Source organism: Anomaloglossus baeobatrachus, chromosome 1 (assembly GCF_048569485.1).
Source record: "Anomaloglossus baeobatrachus isolate aAnoBae1 chromosome 1, aAnoBae1.hap1, whole genome shotgun sequence".
Lineage (NCBI taxonomy): Eukaryota > Metazoa > Chordata > Amphibia > Anura > Aromobatidae > Anomaloglossus > Anomaloglossus baeobatrachus.
The window spans coordinates 157215595-157235568 of record NC_134353.1 but is presented as its reverse complement, the minus strand read 5'-3'; the positions used below and the strand labels follow the sequence as shown (position 1 = coordinate 157235568).

General features: G+C 41.8%; 1 protein-coding gene across 20 annotated transcripts in view; it reads left to right on the top strand.

Moving 5' to 3' along the window:
• The window catches only part of TENM3 (teneurin transmembrane protein 3), a 1857795-nt gene extending 1838141 nt beyond the window's left edge, over positions 1-19654 (top strand). For 12 of the 20 annotated variants that reach the window (XM_075347175.1, XM_075347169.1, XM_075347170.1 and 9 more), the window contains 3 exons: positions 502-2110; positions 5550-5680; positions 17026-19654. In XM_075347175.1, the coding sequence (XP_075203290.1) occupies positions 502-2110; positions 5550-5680; positions 17026-17781 (2496 nt within the window). In that variant the 3' untranslated portion in view covers positions 17782-19654. The remainder of the gene's footprint in view (positions 1-501; positions 2111-5549; positions 5681-17025) is intronic. The other 8 variants (XM_075347172.1, XM_075347171.1, XM_075347180.1 and 5 more) reach the window with 2 other exon arrangements.
• Positions 19655-19974: the final 320 nt, after the last annotated feature.

Here is a 19974-nt window from a genome sequence, read left to right as displayed (position 1 = left end):
AGTAAGACCATAATTGGTGAAAGATTCTTGTTTCTATACAAATTAGGCTCCTTGGATGTATACTTGGTTAGGCATGCCACCATTAGGAAAATATATGTGAACCTAGTTAGGTCTAATTAAACAGTCATTGCATTCCCGGCATGCTGTTGAAATACTGTCACCATTGCCAAAATCACTTCTGCCTCAGTTATTACATATGACTTGCCCATAACCATTGACAATCTGCTTCCTGGCTGTTTCTGCTTGACAAACGAATGGCACAATCAAAACAACCAACACATTATAAATCTCTTGCTACTAATTGCAGGAAATGATACAATAAAACATCCAGTAAATTAAGCAGAGAATTGCAAACAACATGTAGGGTCAAGGATGATTCAATTAAAAGAGAGAGTTATTTTCTCCAGCGAAAAGCCTAATGATATTTTGCACAAAATCAGTACTTATTATTCTGTATGTTTATTTAATTCATCATGAACAATATTTTTTTTTTCTTTTCAGACGATGGTCCTGCTGCTTCACAGTCAACGGCAATATATTTTTGAGTATGACTTACTGGACAGGCTTTCTGCTATCACAATGCCCAGCGTTGCCAGACACACAATGCAAACTATTCGCTCCATTGGTTATTATCGAAACATATACAACCCACCAGAAAGTAATGCTTCAGTTATAATGGATTACAATGAAGAGGGACTACTACTCCAGTCAGCTTTTCTGGGAACAGGAAGAAGAGTTCTGTATAAATACAGGAGGCAAACAAAGGTTTCAGAAGTTCTTTACGATAGCACAAGAGTCAGCTTTACATATGATGAGACAGCAGGAGTCCTGAAAACAGTAAACCTTCAAGGAGATGGATTTATTTGCACCATTCGATACCGGCAGATTGGACCCTTAATAGATCGGCAGATATTCCGCTTCAGTGAAGATGGCATGGTCAATGCGCGGTTTGACTACAGTTATGACAATAACTTCAGAGTCACCAGCATGCAGGGTGTGATCAACGAAACCCCTTTGCCCATTGAATTATATCAGTTTGATGATGTATCTGGGAAGATGGACCAGTTTGGAAAATTTGGTGTTCTTCACTATGAAGTGATCAAAGTTATTTCGACAGCTGTGATGACTTACACAAAACACTTTGATGCGCATGGGCGAGTAAGGGAAGTACGATATGATGTCCTGAGGTCAGAAATGTATAGACTTACTGTACAGTATGACAGCATGGGGAGAGTTACAAAACGGGAGATTAAAATTGGGCCTTTTGCTAACACAACTAAATATGCTTACGAGTACGATGGAGATGGCCAACTTCAAACTGTTCTACTAAATGAGAAGATTATGTGGAGATACAATTATGATCTTAATGGTAACCTCCATTTGCTGAACCCCAGTAACAGTGGGAGATTGACTCCTCTACGTTATGATTTAAGAGACCGGATAACAAGACTAGGAGATGTCCAATATCGTTTAGACGAAGATGGTTTCCTTCGTCAAAGAGGAACTGAGATTTTTGAATACAGCTCCAAAGGTCTCCTCACCAGAGTGTACAGTAAGGGCAGTGGGTGGACTGTTATATATCGCTATGATGGTCTAGGTCGGAGAATATCCAGCAAGACTAGTCTTGGGAAACACCTCCAATTTTTTTATGCTGATCTCAATTATCCCTCTAGAATAACTCATGTATATAACCATTCCAGTTCGGAAATAACATGCCTTTATTATGACCTACAAGGACATCTTTTTGCAATGGAGATAAGTAGTGGTGAAGAATTTTACATTGCTTCAGATAATAATGGCACCCCTTTGGCTGTCTTCAGCAGTAATGGACTCATGTTGAAACACGTCCAGTACACTGCTTTTGGTGAGATATACTTTGACTCGAACCCCGATTTTCAGCTGGTAATAGGATTTCATGGAGGTCTATATGATCCACTCACAAAATTAGTACACTTTGGACAAAGAGACTATGATATATTGGCAGGAAGGTGGACCACACCGGATATAGAAATATGGAAGAAGATTGGCAAAGATCCAGCTCCCTTCAATTTGTACATGTTTAAAAACAACAATCCTGTCAGTAAACTCTATGACATCAAGGATTACACAGGTAAGAAAATATCTGTTACTGCAATATTTTATTGAAAACAGTGATGGGTGACCATGCTCAGCACTGCTCTTGCTCAATCAATCATTAGCGTGCTTGGATACTCGTGGAGCTTGGCTGAGTATTGTGGGTGCTCGGGTATTTCATCTGTGAAATAACAACCACAATGCACAAGCTTGCGTCACCGCCTGATGTGTGCAGGCACCCCAGGGATAGCCATTCGCAGTCTCTGAAAGGCTCTCCCTGGGGAATAAAACAACGTTCTCAGACATAGTAGTACCAAAAAAACCCACTTTTCCCTGGAAATGCTCTGTTTATGGCTGGCTGTATGTGAGCGGAGACCTGAAGAGTCCAATCATAGACTTGCCATAATGCGCGTTAATCCCGTCAAGCTCATGCGAGCGTCTGACCAGATTAAATCGAGTAGCATGCATTTGAGCATTTTAGTGCATCACTAATATTTACATATTTGTAGAAGTGAACCCCGATTGTGGGCAAATGTGTTGATATGTAGAGCATTAAAAATGTATTTTCTAATGCACTGTTATTAACTAAGTAAGCAGATCATTGTTAGGTGTTGGCCCATTGTGGCTTTATTAGGTGTAACCGGAAACAATTACTGGGATCCAAGTGAGTATTTCAATTAAGGGTATAGGGAATGCTGACTTGTTCCCCAATTTCTGGATTTATTGACTTGTCATGGTCAGTAAGAAAAGATTGAGAATTATTACACTGCATTCACATTTCTCCTCAGCCTTCCATTAGATGTATTTGGAATTCTGCTATAGATATACCTCCAACTGAAATGAACATACATAGAGTGGCATTCATCACCTATTGACTCCCATTATGGAAAAATGTATAAGATGAGATTCCTTTGCATAGAATAATGTAGTCAACCATATACTTGCAGTCCTTCATTGGGTGATTGGTGCCCTAGGGACATTTGTGCCTGAAAGACTGGGAACTCAAATGCCTAAGGAGAGCCTAAGGCAGAATTCAGATGACTATAAAGCACAGTGTAAGAATGGACTCTCATGCCAAGACTGGCCATGGTTCTCCTGACTGTAACTCACAAGCCTCTTGAGGCTGTTGATCTCAGAGTAAGAGACCTGCTGCCAACTTCATGCTCTTTCCATGTTTCGCTGTTGTCTGAATTTGGCCTTACCTGATCCACTCCTCTCATATTTGCTTATGTAAACTTATATTACACCATCATATTCCACTGTCCTTTACAGAACTTACTATCATTGTCCCCATCGTCGCTCACAATATAAATTCCCTCTCTCAGGATGTCTTTTGAGTGTTGGAGGAATCCTACGCAAACCTACAAACTCCTTGCAGATACTGTCCTTGGAGATATTTGAACCCAGGACCTCAGCTTTGCTAACTAACAGTGATGCCAACTACTCACCCCTCTTGCTGCCCACATTGCTGTTCAAAATTCTGAATGGTGCAAAGTATGCTGGAAATTATGGTGCACCAGAGCCAAACTACAGAAAATTGACTACTATATGATCTATCTAATGTAGTTTACCAAGCAATTGGTGGAGGAAGGTTGAACTCGATGGACCTGGGTCTTTTTTCAACCTCTGTAACTAGGTATATGAAATGCAATGTTTGTCACGTTATTCAATAGTTTGTGTATAAAATTGGTGAAAAAAAATATAACTTTACTGGGGCCAGTCCTTATTGTAGCACTCAGTCTTTCTGTAAGTCATCATATACAGCGCTGTGTTATAGACTGTAGCTCCCTCGCTACAAGGCATTCTCTTTTCTGGGTGACATTTCTTGTAATGAGCTGTATAAATCCAAGGGAATTAAATAATGGATTTCACAAGGTGACATAACTCTTTGGTAATAGAACTACAATCATTTCAATATTTGTTAAGGTATTTTACAGTATCACTTGGGATTGTCAGCCTATGATTGCCTGGTCTCTCTGTATACTACAGTATATCATAGTGCGGGTCTTGGGCAGCCTGTAATAAAATACAGCTCTCTGTTTGGCACACGGTTCTAAAACCTGTAATTAGCACCTATATATTTCCCGTAGACTAATAAGGCTTAGGTGTCTTCTAGATTAATGACTGCCAGTTTGATGGCATTTGATTGCACAAATCTAACCCCTTAGACAGTTTGCCCCAGGCAGCTATTTAAATGATGTATGAGGGTTATCGCCTAGATTTCTAGGGAATGGCTACAATGTGTTTGCAGATAATTGTCTACTTTTATAATGCAAATCATAGTGGCACAGCAAGCTTCAATTTAACATCAGGAGTCTATGATATTAGTAGCCATCATGCTTTTATAGAATTCTTTGGCATATTTAGTCTTAAAAAGTAAAATATCACCATCACACCTACATCATTCTCTGTCCTAGCCCAGGGCATAAAGAGGATGAATATTATAAATAACAATGTTAGGTTCCATCTCTTTTATCATAGTGTTTTGGAGGCCATATAGGATGGTTATTTCCATGATAATATAGCATGGCATGGGATGAATGAACAGGTCACTGCACCTGATGACAGCTCCTGCTGACGTGCCGGTATGTAGCACCCTACTCACGGTAGACCCTTACTCTTATGGATGCTTTGATCCTTAAACTAAAACAGTTCTAATACAAGCAACTGACATTTCATTTTTTTCCCACTTCACAAGTTATGCAGAGCTTTGTTACTTCCATAAGTGATTTTGCCTTTTTCTGTATTGCTGTGAAGGGAGGATAATTGAATAAAATGCTGTATAAATGAGAATTTCCGAAAGACTTGGCAGTCAGCTCTTCTAGAATGTTGCCTTCGTGAAGAATTCCTTTAATTCACACCGCAGTAGGGAAAATGCTCTCTATTAACCATAGAAATGAGATGCCCTCCTCCTGACAAAGGTGTATTGGAAACCAGCAACTTCCCATTTCTTTGACTAGAGGTTTATCACAGGTTATTTAACCTTAGGTGGATGAGAAAAGCAGCAGCAAGCCTGCGCCACCTGAGCCTCCGCTGGTACCCTGCCTGTAGGAAATGCCAATTTACCATTCCTTTTGACGAGTCCAAAAGTAGATTGTGTTGTCAAAGAAATGACACGGGTGATGTGTTTTCTTAATGATGTACAGAGAGAAAGTGACATGTGTATGGTCACACGTGATGGCTAATTAATACTGTGCCTTAGTATGTTCTCCATACAGAATTAGAAATATCCACAGCTGGAAAATAAATGTGTTGGATACTTTTGAAAATGACTACATTACCTTTAATGATGCTTATATAGATAGTAATACATCATGTCTACTTCTAAGCATATTTGACCATTGTTATCCCTGGTTTCTTCTAGTTAGCTGCTTTTTTCCATTGAGAGATTTAGTGATAGGTAGCAAATTGTGAGAATTTAGGTAATATTTCATATTTTACCCCTCGTTAGTAATTTAATTTTTGTTCTTTTGTAGATATCAACAGTTGGCTGATGACATTTGGGTTTTATCTACACAATTCCATTCCTGGCTTTCAACACCCCAAGGTTGATCTAACAGAACCATCGTATGAACTTATGAAGTGCCAGCAATGGGACGATGTACCAGTAAGTTTCCTTCTTTACATATCTTAAATGTAGAGTTCCCATGCAAAAGTAGCCACATGTGAATACCCGGTCCAGAATTCTAGGCACAAAAATTCACATTAAGTCCTTATTTTTCTTATCAACCAAGGGTTTGGTGCACGGATAGATCCTCGACCAGTTCCCAAGCAATGAAATAGAGTCAAAGGTAAAAACATCACTTTATTTCAATATATTAAAAACATGAAAAAATATGGCATTGGCCAACGCATTTCGAGCATGAACTGCTTTTACTCATAGCCTATGAGTAAGGACAGTTTATGGTTGAAACGCATTGGACAATGCCATATTTTTTATGTTTTTGAAGGGAATCTGTCACCAGATTTTTGCCACCTAATCCAAGATCAGCATAATGTAGAGACAGAGACCCTGATTGCTGTGCTGTGTCTTTTACTGGGCTGCTTAGTGTAGTTTTGATAAGATTATTGTTTTATCAGTACTAAATTATCATTAGAGGACTACTTGGCCTGCTGCCAGGTAGTCCAGCATATTCATGAGCTTTGCATGACCCCACCCATACCATTGCTTGGCAGCTTTCTGTTTACCCTGTATATGGGCAGAAAGCTGCAAATCAGTGGTGTGGGTGGGGTTATAAAGCTCCACGTTCAAATAATTGCTAGATCTGCAGCAAAGAAAACATTGATTTTATCAAAATCGGAGCAAGCAGCCACACAAGTGACACATCGCTTGAATGAGGATTTTTTTCCCCCCACATTATGCTGCTTTCAGATGAGGTAGCACAAACCTGGTGACCGATTTCCTTAAATATATTGAAATAAAGGGATGTTTTAAAGAAGGATCATCCTTCATCTTCATATTTATATGCTGGAGCTTGATATCACCTTATCTCTTGTTATCCAGTATTTTAGGCACCTGTTATGCCAATGGTGAATCAAAAGCATAATGCTTTCCTTAGTAAAAAAAAAAAAATACTGTCTAATCCAATTTTCTGGTACTATGTATATTTATATAATATGCCTCAAACCAACACATTTCCAAAATGAATAGCTTATATACAGTGGCACTGGCCAAATATATCTGCCACTGGAAATCTTATATAATGTTCTACACTAGAGTTGTGAAAACCAATGGTGGCCTTTGATCACAGACTTTTCCAATGTGGTCTTCTTACATATATCTGACATGTCGGAAGATCCCTTGATTAGATTTACCTATAGATGAAGAATATCTGTTCGTAGTGGCGTAACTAGAGTTTGATGGGCCCCGGTGCAAAGTTCGGACCTGGGCCCCCCTCCACGTACACCGACACTTAGGGTACAGGATAATGACGCTGACACTTGGCTCTTACCCTCAGCATACAGATTTCCCATGATCTGAAATCCCTCTATCAGCACCCAGCTTTCCTATGTTCTGATATCCATCTTGTTCTCGGCACCCAGCTTCCCCATGCTCTGCTATACATCTTTCCCTCACCACCCAGCTTTCCCATATCAGAGCATGGGAAAGCTGGGTGCTGTTAGGGCCAGGTGGAAGGGCAGACCCAGGAGGTGGATCCACTGGGCCGAACTCCTTGATGATGGTAAGGGGTCCGGTAGCTGGAGCACTACAGGTAGCAGGGCAGTCCGTGCACAAGAGTATAATAGAGAAGTCCCTGGGACCACGGAGTCACTGATGGTAGTCCGGGTGACGGAGCTCAGGTTCGGAAGCCGAGATGATGTCAGGCGGAGTCCGGAACCGTTGGAGCGAGATGACGGGTCACCACAGGGGTCAGAGATGGTACGGACTGTCAGGATGGCAGATAGGCAGCGTTCGGGGTGTGGGATTCGGCAGGACCGGATGGCGAGGCAGGATCGGCTCTAGAAGAGAGATACGTAAGTATGGCAAAGAGACACAAGGAGACCTGACTCCTAGCTTGGGAAACACGAAGATCAGGCCCTGCCCACTTGGACATTCAACCCCTTTATACCCTGAACCTGTGTGCTTCATTTCCTGTCAATGGACGCTGGCCCTTTAAGAAAGGGTCAATGACCGCGCGCGCGCCCTAATGCGCATGCGCGCGGCCCGGGTGCCAGAAGCCAGAGCAGGAAGCTGGGAGGAGGAAGCAGCAGAGCCGGGCTGGGGCTGAGACGCCGACGGGCGCCGGGAGCGGGGACCAGGACGCCTAGGAAGCGCCGGCAATGGATGCTGGAGAGTGGGGAGCGGCGGAGACCGGACTGAAGAACCGGGGAGCGAGCCAGGGGAGCCGGGGAGCGTGACAGGTGAGCCGGGGAGCAGCGCAGGGGACCCGGGGAGCGTGACAGGTGCTGAGAGAAGATGTATAGCAGTGCATGGGAAAGCTGGGTGCTGAGGTAAAGAGCCCTTTTCCCTCAGCACAAAAAGTTCCCATCTCATGCTGGTATCTTTGTCCCCCTTGTATATAGGTCTCCAAATACAATAATGGCCCCTGCATAGCCTTCCATATAGTATAAAGGGTCTATTAGAATGCACCACCATAGTCCTCTATGTATTATAATGCATTTCCCAGAGTTCTCCATATATTATGATTCACCCCATAGTCCTCCATGTATAAGTAGCCCTCATAGCCCTCCAATTATTATAGTGAATTTACCAAAGTTCTCCATATATTATAATTCACCTCATAGTTCTCCATATATTATAATTCACCCCATAGTTCTCCATATATTATAGTTCACTCCATAGTTCTCCATATATTAGAATGCACCCCATAGTACTTCATATATTATACTGCACCACATAGTCCTCCATGTTTTATAATGCAGCCCCATAGTCCATGTATAAGGTAGCCTTCATAGTCCTCCATATAGTATAATGTAGCCCCCATAGTCCTATATGTATTATAATGCAGCCCCATAATACCTTCATATTGTGTTATGCAACACCGTACTCCTCCATGTATAATGCACCCATATTGTCCATGTATAAGGTGTCCGTCATGTTGTATAATGCAGGCCTATAGACTTCCATGTATAATGCAGCCAGCCCCCCATGCTCCATGTATAATGCAGCCAGCCTTCCATGTATAATGCAGGCAGCCCCCCATGCTCCATGTATAATGCAGTCAGCCCATTCTCCATGTATAATGCAGCCAGCCCATGCTCCATGTATAATGCAGCCAGCCCATGCTCCATGTATAATGCAGGCATCCCCCCCATGCTCCATGTCTAATGCAGGCAGCCCCCCATGCTCCATGTATAATGCAGCCAGCCCATGCTCCATATATAATGCAGGCAGCTCCCCCCCATGCTCCATGTATAATGCAGGCAGACCCCATGCTCCATGTAAAATGCAGGCAGCCCCCCATGCTCCATGTATAATGCAAGCTGCCCCCATGCTCCATGTATAATGCAAGCTGCCCACCCATGCTCCATGTATAATGCAAGCTGCCCCCATGCTCCATGCATAATGCAAGCTGCCCCCATGCTCCATGTATAATGCAAGCTGCCCCCATGCTCCATGTATTATGCAAGCTGCCTCCATGCTCCATGCATAATGCAAGCTGCCCCCATGCTCCATGTATAATGAAAGCTGCCCCCATGCTCCATCCATAATGCAAGCTGCCCCCATGCTCCATGCATAATGCAAGCTGCCCCCATGCTCCATGCATAATGCAAGCTGCCCCCATGCTCCATGTATAATGCAAGCTGCCCCCATGCTCCATGTATAATGCAAGCTGGCCCCATGCTCCATGTATAATGCAAGCTGGCCCCATGCTCCATGTATAATGCAAGCTGCCCCCATGCTCCATGCATAATGCAAGCTGCCCCCATGCTCCATGTATAATGCAAGCTGCCCCCATGCTCCATGTATAATGCAAGCTGCCCCCATGCTCCATGTATAATGCAAGCTGCCCCCATGCTCCATGAATAATGCAAACTGCCCCCATGCTCCATGTATAATGCAAGCTGGCCCCATGCTCCATGTATAATGCAAGCTGGCCCCATGCTCCATGTATAATGCAAGCTGCCCCCATGCTCCATGTATAATGCAAGCTGCCCCCATGCTCCATGTATAATGCAAGCTGCCCCCATGCTCCATGTATAATGCAGTCCACCATGGCCTCTGGCCACTGTATACACACTGATTTATTAAAAAAAAAACAAAACAAAAAAACCCCAAGTTCTTCTTACCTCTCTCCTCATTCCAGCACTGCTCCGTCCTCAGCTCTCCTCCATCCTCAGCTCTCCTCCGTTCCCAGCTCTCCTCCGTTCCCCTGCTGCTCCCATCCTGCGCTCTGTGCTCTGAGCACAGCCGTCACACAGGAGTGACATCACCGCGCAGGCACAGGGGTAGAACGATGGAGTGTGGAGCTGCACTGGCTTCTCCATGCTTCACTGTTTCTGTGCGCGATGATGGGGTAGGGGGGCCCGGTGCCGCCGACGCTGACACCGGGCAGGGGGGCCCGATGTCAGCGGCGGCACCGGGGCATATAGCGGCTGCGTGGTCTTCCCTAGATCAGCGCAGCTCCTCTCACAGAAAGGAGCTGGCTGCTGATCTGCCGGCCGGCCGCGGGCCCCTAAGCTGCCGGGCACAGTCGCAGTCGCGGCCTCTGCAACCGCAGTAGTTACGCCCCTGTTTGTTCGTTCCAGATTTCACCGCTAATTCAGTGCATAAAGTCAGAACCACAATAAAAATGCTGAGAAAGAGTTGACATGTTGTGGAATTCCAAATGTGCACCTCGTGTCAATCTTCACACAGAACATGTCTGCAGCTAAGATTTGTAACATCTCATTCACGTGGCGGCCGCTGTATTCTTCTGTAGATTTTACACACACACATTTTCACATAATATCTGCAGCAAATATGACACGTGTGCACTTACCCTTGTTCTTTCCACCCTTTGTCCATTTATCTGACAGATCTACAATGAGTTTTGGAATTGGATGTAGAACTATACTGAATCCCCACGAAAAAAACTAAAATCCTACTGTAGAGTGATCGTATTATGAATCTGAGGCATCCAATACAAAACTGTCATCATTTCACTTTATTTGGGATGTGCAAAGCAGAGCAAATCGGCCAGTGTGTAATTGAAAGCCAGTCAAGCCAACTAACAAATGCCCAGAGTGTCTATTAAAAAGATTTATTTTCCTGTCATCAGAAGCTGAGAAGAAATGCAGAGAGCGAACGTATCTGCATGGTTAAAAACTAGTTGTAGAGTAAGAATAATGAATCTAAGGGGAGCATCCCGGCCGGCCCAGTACAGAGGAGCACAATGAGGGGACAGTGCTTATGTTTTCATTATATGGACCACAGATTTTTTTATGATTCTTTTCTAGAGTCATGATGAAAGTGTTCTTCTATCACATATGGTGCATTGTATTTTGCCGTCCTATAGATTTGCAGGGACCACCTTGTTACTCCTTTTGATATGTTTATATTACTCTTAAAGGGGTTTTCCAGTTTTTAGGGAATCCTGTCCCTAAATGTCAGCTTGTTTAAAAAAAAAAAAAAAAAAAATCCAAAAAACAAAATTGATTCTCTGTCATTACTACCATTGTCTGTTATTGTCTGCAGCACTGATGTCATGTTGACAGCGCTGCAGCCAATCCTGAGCTCAGCAGCTATGAGTGGCTTGTGTCATCAACTCTGCAGCAGCCAATCCTGAGCTCAGCAGCTATGAGTGGCTTGTGCCATCAACTCTGCTGCAGCCAATCCTGAGCTCAGCAGCTATGAGTGGCTTGTGTCATCAACTCTGGAGCAGCCAATCCTGAGCTCAGCAGCTATGAGTGGCTTGTGCCATCAACTCTGCTGCAGCCAATCCTGAGCTCAGCAGCTATGAGTGGCTTGTGTCATCAACTCTGCAGCAGCCAATCCTGAGCTCAGCAGCTATGAGTGGCTTGTGCCATCAACTCTGCTGCAGCCAATCCTGAGCTCAGCAGCTATGAGTGGCTTGTGCCATCAACTCTGCTGCAGCCAATCCTGAGCTCAGCAGCTATGAGTGGCTTGTGCCATCAACTCTGCAGCAGCCAATCCTGAGCTCAGCAGCTATGAGTGGCTTGTGCCATCAACTCTGCTGCAGCCAATCCTGAGCTCAGTTATCTGCAGCATTGTCAATGTGATGTCAGCGCTGGAGACAAAAGCACCAGGAGCTGATGTAGAGACCTAATATTGGACAAGGGGAAGGTGAGTAAAGAAAAACATATATCTGGGGGACTGGAGTTTTCCAAAACCAGAATATCCTATTAGGTACAATTTGGTTCACTTCAGTCTATAACAATAGTATGATACCCAGAGAAGTACATAGAAAACATGGGGACCCATAGGAGAAGTCCTAATTGCTCTCCTTTCCCTCAAAAAATAAATAAAACAAATTAATTCATATTCGTCGAGGTCACAGAAGAGTATACCTCACAACATTGCAGCCCTTGCAAGGTATGATGCCAAAATTGTCCCCCAAACATAGTATGATACTCCCAAAATGAATTCCTACACAGTACCCTCCATATACACAGTGTAATTACCCTATATTACTCGCAACCCCACAAAGTATGATAGCCCCACAGTGACCCCAAAACAGTATGATGGGCTAGACACAGCCCTCCATACACTGTAATGGCCCTCCATACACTATAATGGCTCTTACACTCGTACAGTATGAGGGTTGCTGCATATTGTATAATGGCCCCCACTAGCCCTCAAAATAGTATAATTGCACTCACATAACCCTCCAAGCAGTACAATGGCCTCTACATAGACCTCCACATAGTATAATGGCTCTCACATAATCATGCGAACTGTATAATGATTAGCCCCTGCATAGCCCTGCAAACTGTATAATGGCTCCCACATAGCCATACAAACTATATAATGGCCCTCACATAGCCCTTAAAACAGTCTAATGAGCTGCACATAGCTATGCAAACTGTATTATGGCCCCCATATAACCCTGCTAACTGTATAATTGCCCCCACATAGCCAGGCAAACTGTATAATGAACCCTCCATATAGCCTTGCAAACTGTATTATGGCCCCTACACAGCCTTGCAGATTGTATAATGTCCCACACTTAGCCCTGCTAACTCTATAATGGCCCCACATAGCCCTGCAAACTATAATAAACCCATATAGTCCTGCTAACTGTATAATGGCTTCTACATAGCCCTTAGAACTGTATGATGGACCCCAAATAGCCCTGGAAACAGTATAATGAGCCTCCATATAGCCTTGTAAATAATACAATGGGTCCAATGGAAAAAAAACCTCTCCCAGTTCCTCCGCTGCTCCGGTGTCTGCAGCATGTAGTCTGCAGCATTGCACTGCTTGGCAGAATGGGTACGATGTCTTCCCAACATCGCATCAACTCTATGCTGACATGTCAGAGCTCAAATGCAGGGAGTGGTGAATGTGGGAACTGACGGCTCCCTCTTCCATCATTGCATTCAACTGTATCGGCATCGTCAATACATTTCAAAGGGCAGTACCAGGTGAGGAGAGGAGAGAAGGTCTGGTGCTTGCACCAAGGCAACCCTACTCAAGGGCCCCAATACAGCCACGTGGTCTGCCGCTATTAGTGGTATGCCACTGATGATACCATAGTCTTTGGATATTCCATAAATGCATGACAGATGCTTATCCCATTAATGGAACTCGTTCCTAACTTCGTGTACGCTGTCTGTAGATAGTGGGGACCCAGCTTTCCAATTTCACTTGCATGACTGTTCTGAAAATTGATGAGCAAGGAAGCTCGCCAATTCTTGGAACCTCTCCAATGACTGCGTCATGCGTTGGAGTCACATGCAGGTTTCGGTGGTAGTGTCTTCATCTGGCACATTTATGGAATATCTTGTGGATATATCATAAATGTGCAAGATGGAAAAACACTTTAATTTTGAAAAGTAAGGCCAACTTTTTAAACCAATTACTTGATGTTCCTGTATATATAGAATATAAAATGCTATGTAAGTTTTTGAAAGGCTTGATGTACTTTTTCTAGCTCATATGTAGCTCTTGTTGTTCACATCCACATTTCTTAACTACATCTATAAATAATGCAGAATAAAAGTAATTTGAAGTCTCATTGAATCTGAATTTGCCCTCTTTTAGCTGCGTGTCGTATATTCTGTATTTTAAAGTAATATGGTAATCAGATGTTCATTTTCCGTCTTAATAGCTGCTTACTTTATGCTTATATATTATGTATATACACAAGCAGTTCTTGCTACATGTAGTATTTCTGTTACAAAATTACATCCTCAAGCAAAAGCAAAGATCAATATATTTACACAAATTCATTTTAATGTAATACTTTGGTTTGGAAGTAGAAAAATGGCATGTAGGGTAGCATCGAAGCGGAATGCCAGTGGGCAACAGTGGTGGCTTTAATTTCACTTGTCAGAAAAATGAAATATTGGTGTTAAATTTAATTGCAGAATTCCAGATGACAGTCAGTTTAATTGGTGAACAGATACATGCATTATGTGTTAATGACTGAGAAAAAAGTGACTGGCATTAATACTTTGCTGGGCTTTTCATTAGCTTCAGGCTACTAGCAACAGGGACAGAGGGAACTATCCATCAAACTTTGACAATAAAACAAATGTGAAAATTCCCCTAGTACTATATATTAATTCAGACGACTTTAACTCTCTACAAGCTGAATCCATATACAAGACACAGCAGATCACACCATTTACGGTTTGTGCATGGTATATTTTCAGTATTAAAGCTCTATACACTGTTTCTAATATGGATATTTAAAGGTGCTATTCAAAATAATGCAATTAAGCTGGTAGGCCCAATGATAGGTGTATGGCCCATTGCATTTGGCACTCGCTAAAGCAGATTACCATGAGCATGGTTTTTAAATGGTTCCACATGCCAATTACTTCTATATATCACATAAGACCAAGGCAAAGATCGGATCAACTTCAAAATTATATCCAAATGATAAGCCCAAATGGGTAATCTGGAACAAGCATAGTCTATATTCTATGAGAATAACCATCATAAACACTTCAGCTACATGGTTCTATTTTAGCAAATTATTTTGTTAAAGTATCAGACTTTTAGATATTTTTTATTTTATCCTTTATCCAAGATGGAGAGCATTGTTGACAAGTAAAATAAGCCAATTATGCCTATAAAGTTGTGAAAACCAATAAGACCAGATTCACACATCCATTGGTCTTTTGAGCAAAACTCGACAGCTTTATAAAAGCCTATCTGACTGCTTATCCAAACCTTATGACTAGTGATAGGTGGACTCGCAGATAACTAGGACCAGCGGGTCCTTGTTATTAGTTTTTTAAAATCTGGATCCAGGCCAGATTCCAATCCCCATATAAGTCTATGGGGACCAGAATCCAGCAATTAAAAATGTTGGTAAAAGGGATAGGGGGATGTTGGTAAAAGGGATAGGAAGATCGGAGCAAGTACTTCATACTTACCAGGCCTCTGGGGCGGCTGTAACTGCTCCTGCAGCCGTGCATTCACTTCAAGGGCTTCTCATTACATTCATTGCATAAGCACTGCTTTCCCCGCCCACTGGCGTCCTAGCATCTTTGATTGGTTGCAGTCACACGTGCCCCCAACCTTTGTGACAGCGTCTGCCTGCAACCTATCACAGGCACTGTCTGAAGTTCTATATCATACAATAAAAATAAATAAAATGGCATAGGGTCCCCCCGTATTATGATACCCAGCACAGATAAAGCATATAGCTACAGGCTGCAACCTCTAGCCATATGCTTATCTTGGCTGTGTATCAAAATAGGAGGAACTGCATGCAACTTATTTTTTAAATTATTTAAATAAATATTTTAAAAAAACAGCGTTGACCTGCCTTGTATAACCTGAACCTCTTAGCAATCCCTTTTGACAACTTTAAAACTAGGCAGACCTAAAAGAACAGACAGCAGCCAAAATGTATTGTCATTTTTATGTCAGAAGCAGCAGCACAGCCAGTTATGTACAGGAGCTGCACAGACTCTACAACAACAAAACAATCTGATTTTTTTCTAGAAGAACATGTGTAAAGTCGCTTAATTTTGCATTTAGGAAACAAATGAACACAAAAAAATCCTATGCCCTATGGACAATGTAACTTTTTAAAATAGTTTAGTCATTAATTACAAAGATTTCCATTTACCTGGGAAGTGAGAGAATTGAAAATGAAAGATCAGTCCTGGAGGAGAAGGAAGTATATTTATCTAATAAGATATGTGACAAAGTTTTTTTTATTTTCATATGTATTATTCATTTTTTTTTTTAAATACTAATTAAAACAATGGTTACTCTTTAAGGCCCGTTTCACACGTCAGTGAAAAACACAGACGTTCTTCACTGATGTGTAAAACATACCTATGTCCCTCCGTGTGCCGTGATTCACGGCACACGTGGGTTGTCTAAGTGCAATCCGGGCTCCGTTCTCCGTGGTCCGTGATTGCACTTAGTGATCAACTCACCTGTGCCCGCTCCCGCTCTCCATGGTGCTGAACGTTCTCGCGGTGCAGCATCCGGCCGGCGCTGACCCCCGCTGCAGCTGCTTCCGGGTCGGCTGTATCGTGCATTCATGAATATGCACGACAGTAATGAGCCGGCTCAGAAGCAGCAGGGAGAACGGGCTGCAGAGAGCATCGCTGGAGCCGCGTGAGTAAAAATGATTTTTATTTTATATGCACATTTTTTTCTGGCACGTGTTTCACGGATCACACTATTGCGTGGTCCGTGGGACATCAGTGATGCCAGAAAAAAATGGACATGTCTCCGTGCGGCAATCACGGACACGCGGGTACGCCGCACGGAGACACGGTCAGTGAAAAATCACTGATGTGTGAGCAGACCCATTAATTATAATGGGTCTGCGTATGTCAGTGATTCTGGTACATTTAAAAAAAAACACAAACGTACCAGAATCACTGACGTGTGAAAGGGGCCTTAGTGTGTAATCAGCAGGACAACCTTTGATTTTAAAGCTATGCAAATTTGTAATAGTAATCCATATAGAATTCACAATATTGAATCAAGTCCATGTTACGACCATTTTTTTTTCTTAGTAAAGATTGTTTCTTGTTGCTATAAGTTGACTTTTAAGTCAGTATTTATCTTTGGTATACAAGTTTATAAAGATAAATGTACACCCGTTACCATAACATATTCATTGCATTGTAAACACTATTCTAATATAACTAGAATGAAAGCAAATGCACGGTGGGAAAAAGGCAAATTACTCACTCCTATTGACCGTAAATAAAAGTGAAATACAGAGCCCTGTGACACTTTATTGTGACTTGTGAAGGAAGAAAACAAGAAAATAACTTGTCCAAAATGTAATGCATTTATATGACTTGCAAATAAATAATTTACAGCTTAACTATTTTGTCTTTCAGCCACTTTCTGGAGTGCAGCAGCAAGTTTCCAGGCAGTCAACGGCTTTCTTATCCCTGGGGAAAATCCCAGAGATTCAGATAAGTAGACATAAAACCAGAGAGGAGAAATCCTGGCTGTGGTTTGCTACTGTGAAATCACTGATCGGTAAAGGAGTCATGCTGGCTGTCAATCAAGGCAAAGTCATCACTAATGTTCTCAATATTGCAAACGAGGATTGCATCAAGGTCGCGGCAGTTCTAAACTCTGCCTTCTACCTAGAGAACCTACATTTCACTATAGAAGGGCGAGACACACACTATTTCATCAAAACTATTACTCCTGAAAGTGACCTTGCCACTTTGAGGTTGACCAGTGGCCGCAAAACCCTAGAAAATGGCATCAATGTAACAGTCTCCCAATCTACCACGGTAGTAAATGGAAGAACTCGCAGGTTTGCCGATGTGGAAATGCAGTATGGTGCCCTGGCCTTGCATGTACGTTATGGCATGACACTTGATGAAGAGAAGGCTCGGATTCTAGAACAAGCAAGACAACGAGCTCTTTCCCACGCCTGGGCCAGGGAACAGCAGAGAGTAAGAGATGGTGAAGAGGGTGCTAGGTTATGGACTGAAGGAGAGAAAAGACAACTGCTGAGTGCTGGCAAAGTACAAGGATATGATGGGTACTATGTACTCTCCGTGGAGCAATACCCTGAATTAGCAGACAGCTCTTACAATATACAGTTTCTCAGACAAAGCGAGATTGGGAAAAGGTAACACAACGGCCTTGCTGAGGCTGCCAAAGAGACGTAACACTTGTGCTTCCTCTAGAAAGGGAGACGGAAACTGTTTTGCTGCATAGTTATTTGAGCTTAGACTTTACATTGGCTCAAATATCCTCTCTGTAGCACAATCTGTACTGGACTCTGTGAATATAAGAGCCTTCCTGGGGATTAAAAATGCTGTTTGCACCCTCCCCTTTGTTTTTATGAATGACCTTAAAGGTGATCTGCTTTAAGATAATATGTTTACATATGCATATCACTGCACTTGGACTGGAGAGTAAAAGCCTATAAATTTTGCAGTAGGCTCTATCTACATTCATCCAGGCACTGTATTAAAAGAGAAAAAAAGGAAGAATGGAAGCGGATATCTGTACAGTGTTTCTGAATATTATTGAAATGTTGACCTTTGCTTACCAAGAGTAGTTTCTCGATTTCTCTCTATTTCTCTCTGCATAGGATGTGGTATATATCATTGTTAATTTTGAAATGTGGAGCAAAATTACTGTTTATAGACAACTCGACCGCTTTTTCCGTGCTGCTTTATAAACCAGACAAGGACAATAATTGGCACAAGTGACTTATGCTACCATGTGACTTTACATACAGATTTTACAAATGCTGACATGGTTTGCCTTGAACAAAAAAAAATATTGCAAGTAGAATTCTCTGCAAGTTTGAGCAAAGGAATTTTTTTTTCTTATTTTTTCCTTTTTTTTTTTTGTAAATTATGTGAAACAAGTTGTTTATGGATTTTTATAGGAATTACAATTTACTGTACATCAAATATTAGTCTCAGAGGAGTTAATTTATGTAAAAGTGTTTCAGAAAGTTTATATATAAAATAAAATCATAAAAAAAAATGAATGTAAAAGCTCTTAAGGGTCCTTTTTCTATGGATAGTTTTATAGTCATTTCCATTCTTCAGATACTAGAATTAATGTAGGACTCCTTGGACCTATAGATTTAAATAGAAGGTGATCAAATATTAAAAGCAATTTTACAGTGTGAATAAATATACATATAAATGGTTTAATTAATAAATAGAAAAGAAAAAAAAACCCTTTATGCTGCAAAGGGTATAAAAAGCAAGGAATTAAGGAATTTCTAGCTCCTTCTGCTTGCCAGGTTATTGCGATGACTATCCTAGAAGGGATAAGCACCAATGCAGTGTGAACTACTAGCCATAGTAGTACATGTGGCCGGTGCTGAAGTAATATGGGCAAGTGCAAGTTAGCAGTTGCCAACCCTTCACTGATGCTGTACCAGATACCAGAACAAGGTATTTTTTAATCTGCCTACTAGCTCATGGCTTCCGTAGTCGTAGAGTTCATGATGGGCCCTGTATCTTGGCTTTTACCAATACTCCTACAATAGAACGCGCCTTTTTGAAGTAGTCTGATGTGTACTTCTTCCTGGCACACTCGCTTTCTTGTAATATTTTCTGAAATCAATAGGATATGTTTGTTAATGCTCTTTGCTCAACATAACATACTTTAAGTTGTGTTTTGTTATCCAAATTCTTACCGTATAGTTCTAATGCTGTTCAAAGATGTCGTAGATTGATATTCTAGACACCGGAAATCTCTGCATATCGGAAAGTTCATACTTGCCAACAATAAAAGCAGTGTAACTTGTGTACATTATAGAGGCTTATGTATTGCTACACAACTTCCAATAACTATGCTGATTTATTTTCCATTTTGAATCTTGTAAATGTTTTTTTTATATATATTTATTTTAATGCCTCTGTTGTTACATCTACTTATAAACCTTGGAGGTTTATTCATCCTTCTAATAAAAGTGTTTGCTTGAAAAGGCGATGAAACATAGCAGGCAGCCATTTCTTCTTGTTCTAGCAATGTAAATGGGACCACACATGGCTCAGTGTTGTCTCTCTACGGTGGGGAATGTGCAGGAATCAAGAGTACTGTCAGCCGAGAAATGTTGTCGGAGAAATCCGTTCTGTCTATAATCTCATCTCACCTTCTGCATCCTTTGATATCTGCTGTAACCTTCATGCAGCTAGACTGACAAACTAGAGAAATGACCGTGTTTTGGGATTTGATGTCATGTCATTATACACCTAAAAGAACATAAAGTGCATTTACAGTAATGGCAAACTTATGAGGATAATGTTTTCTTTCATTATTTAATTTTCATTTTGATTTATTTTTTGATATCTTAA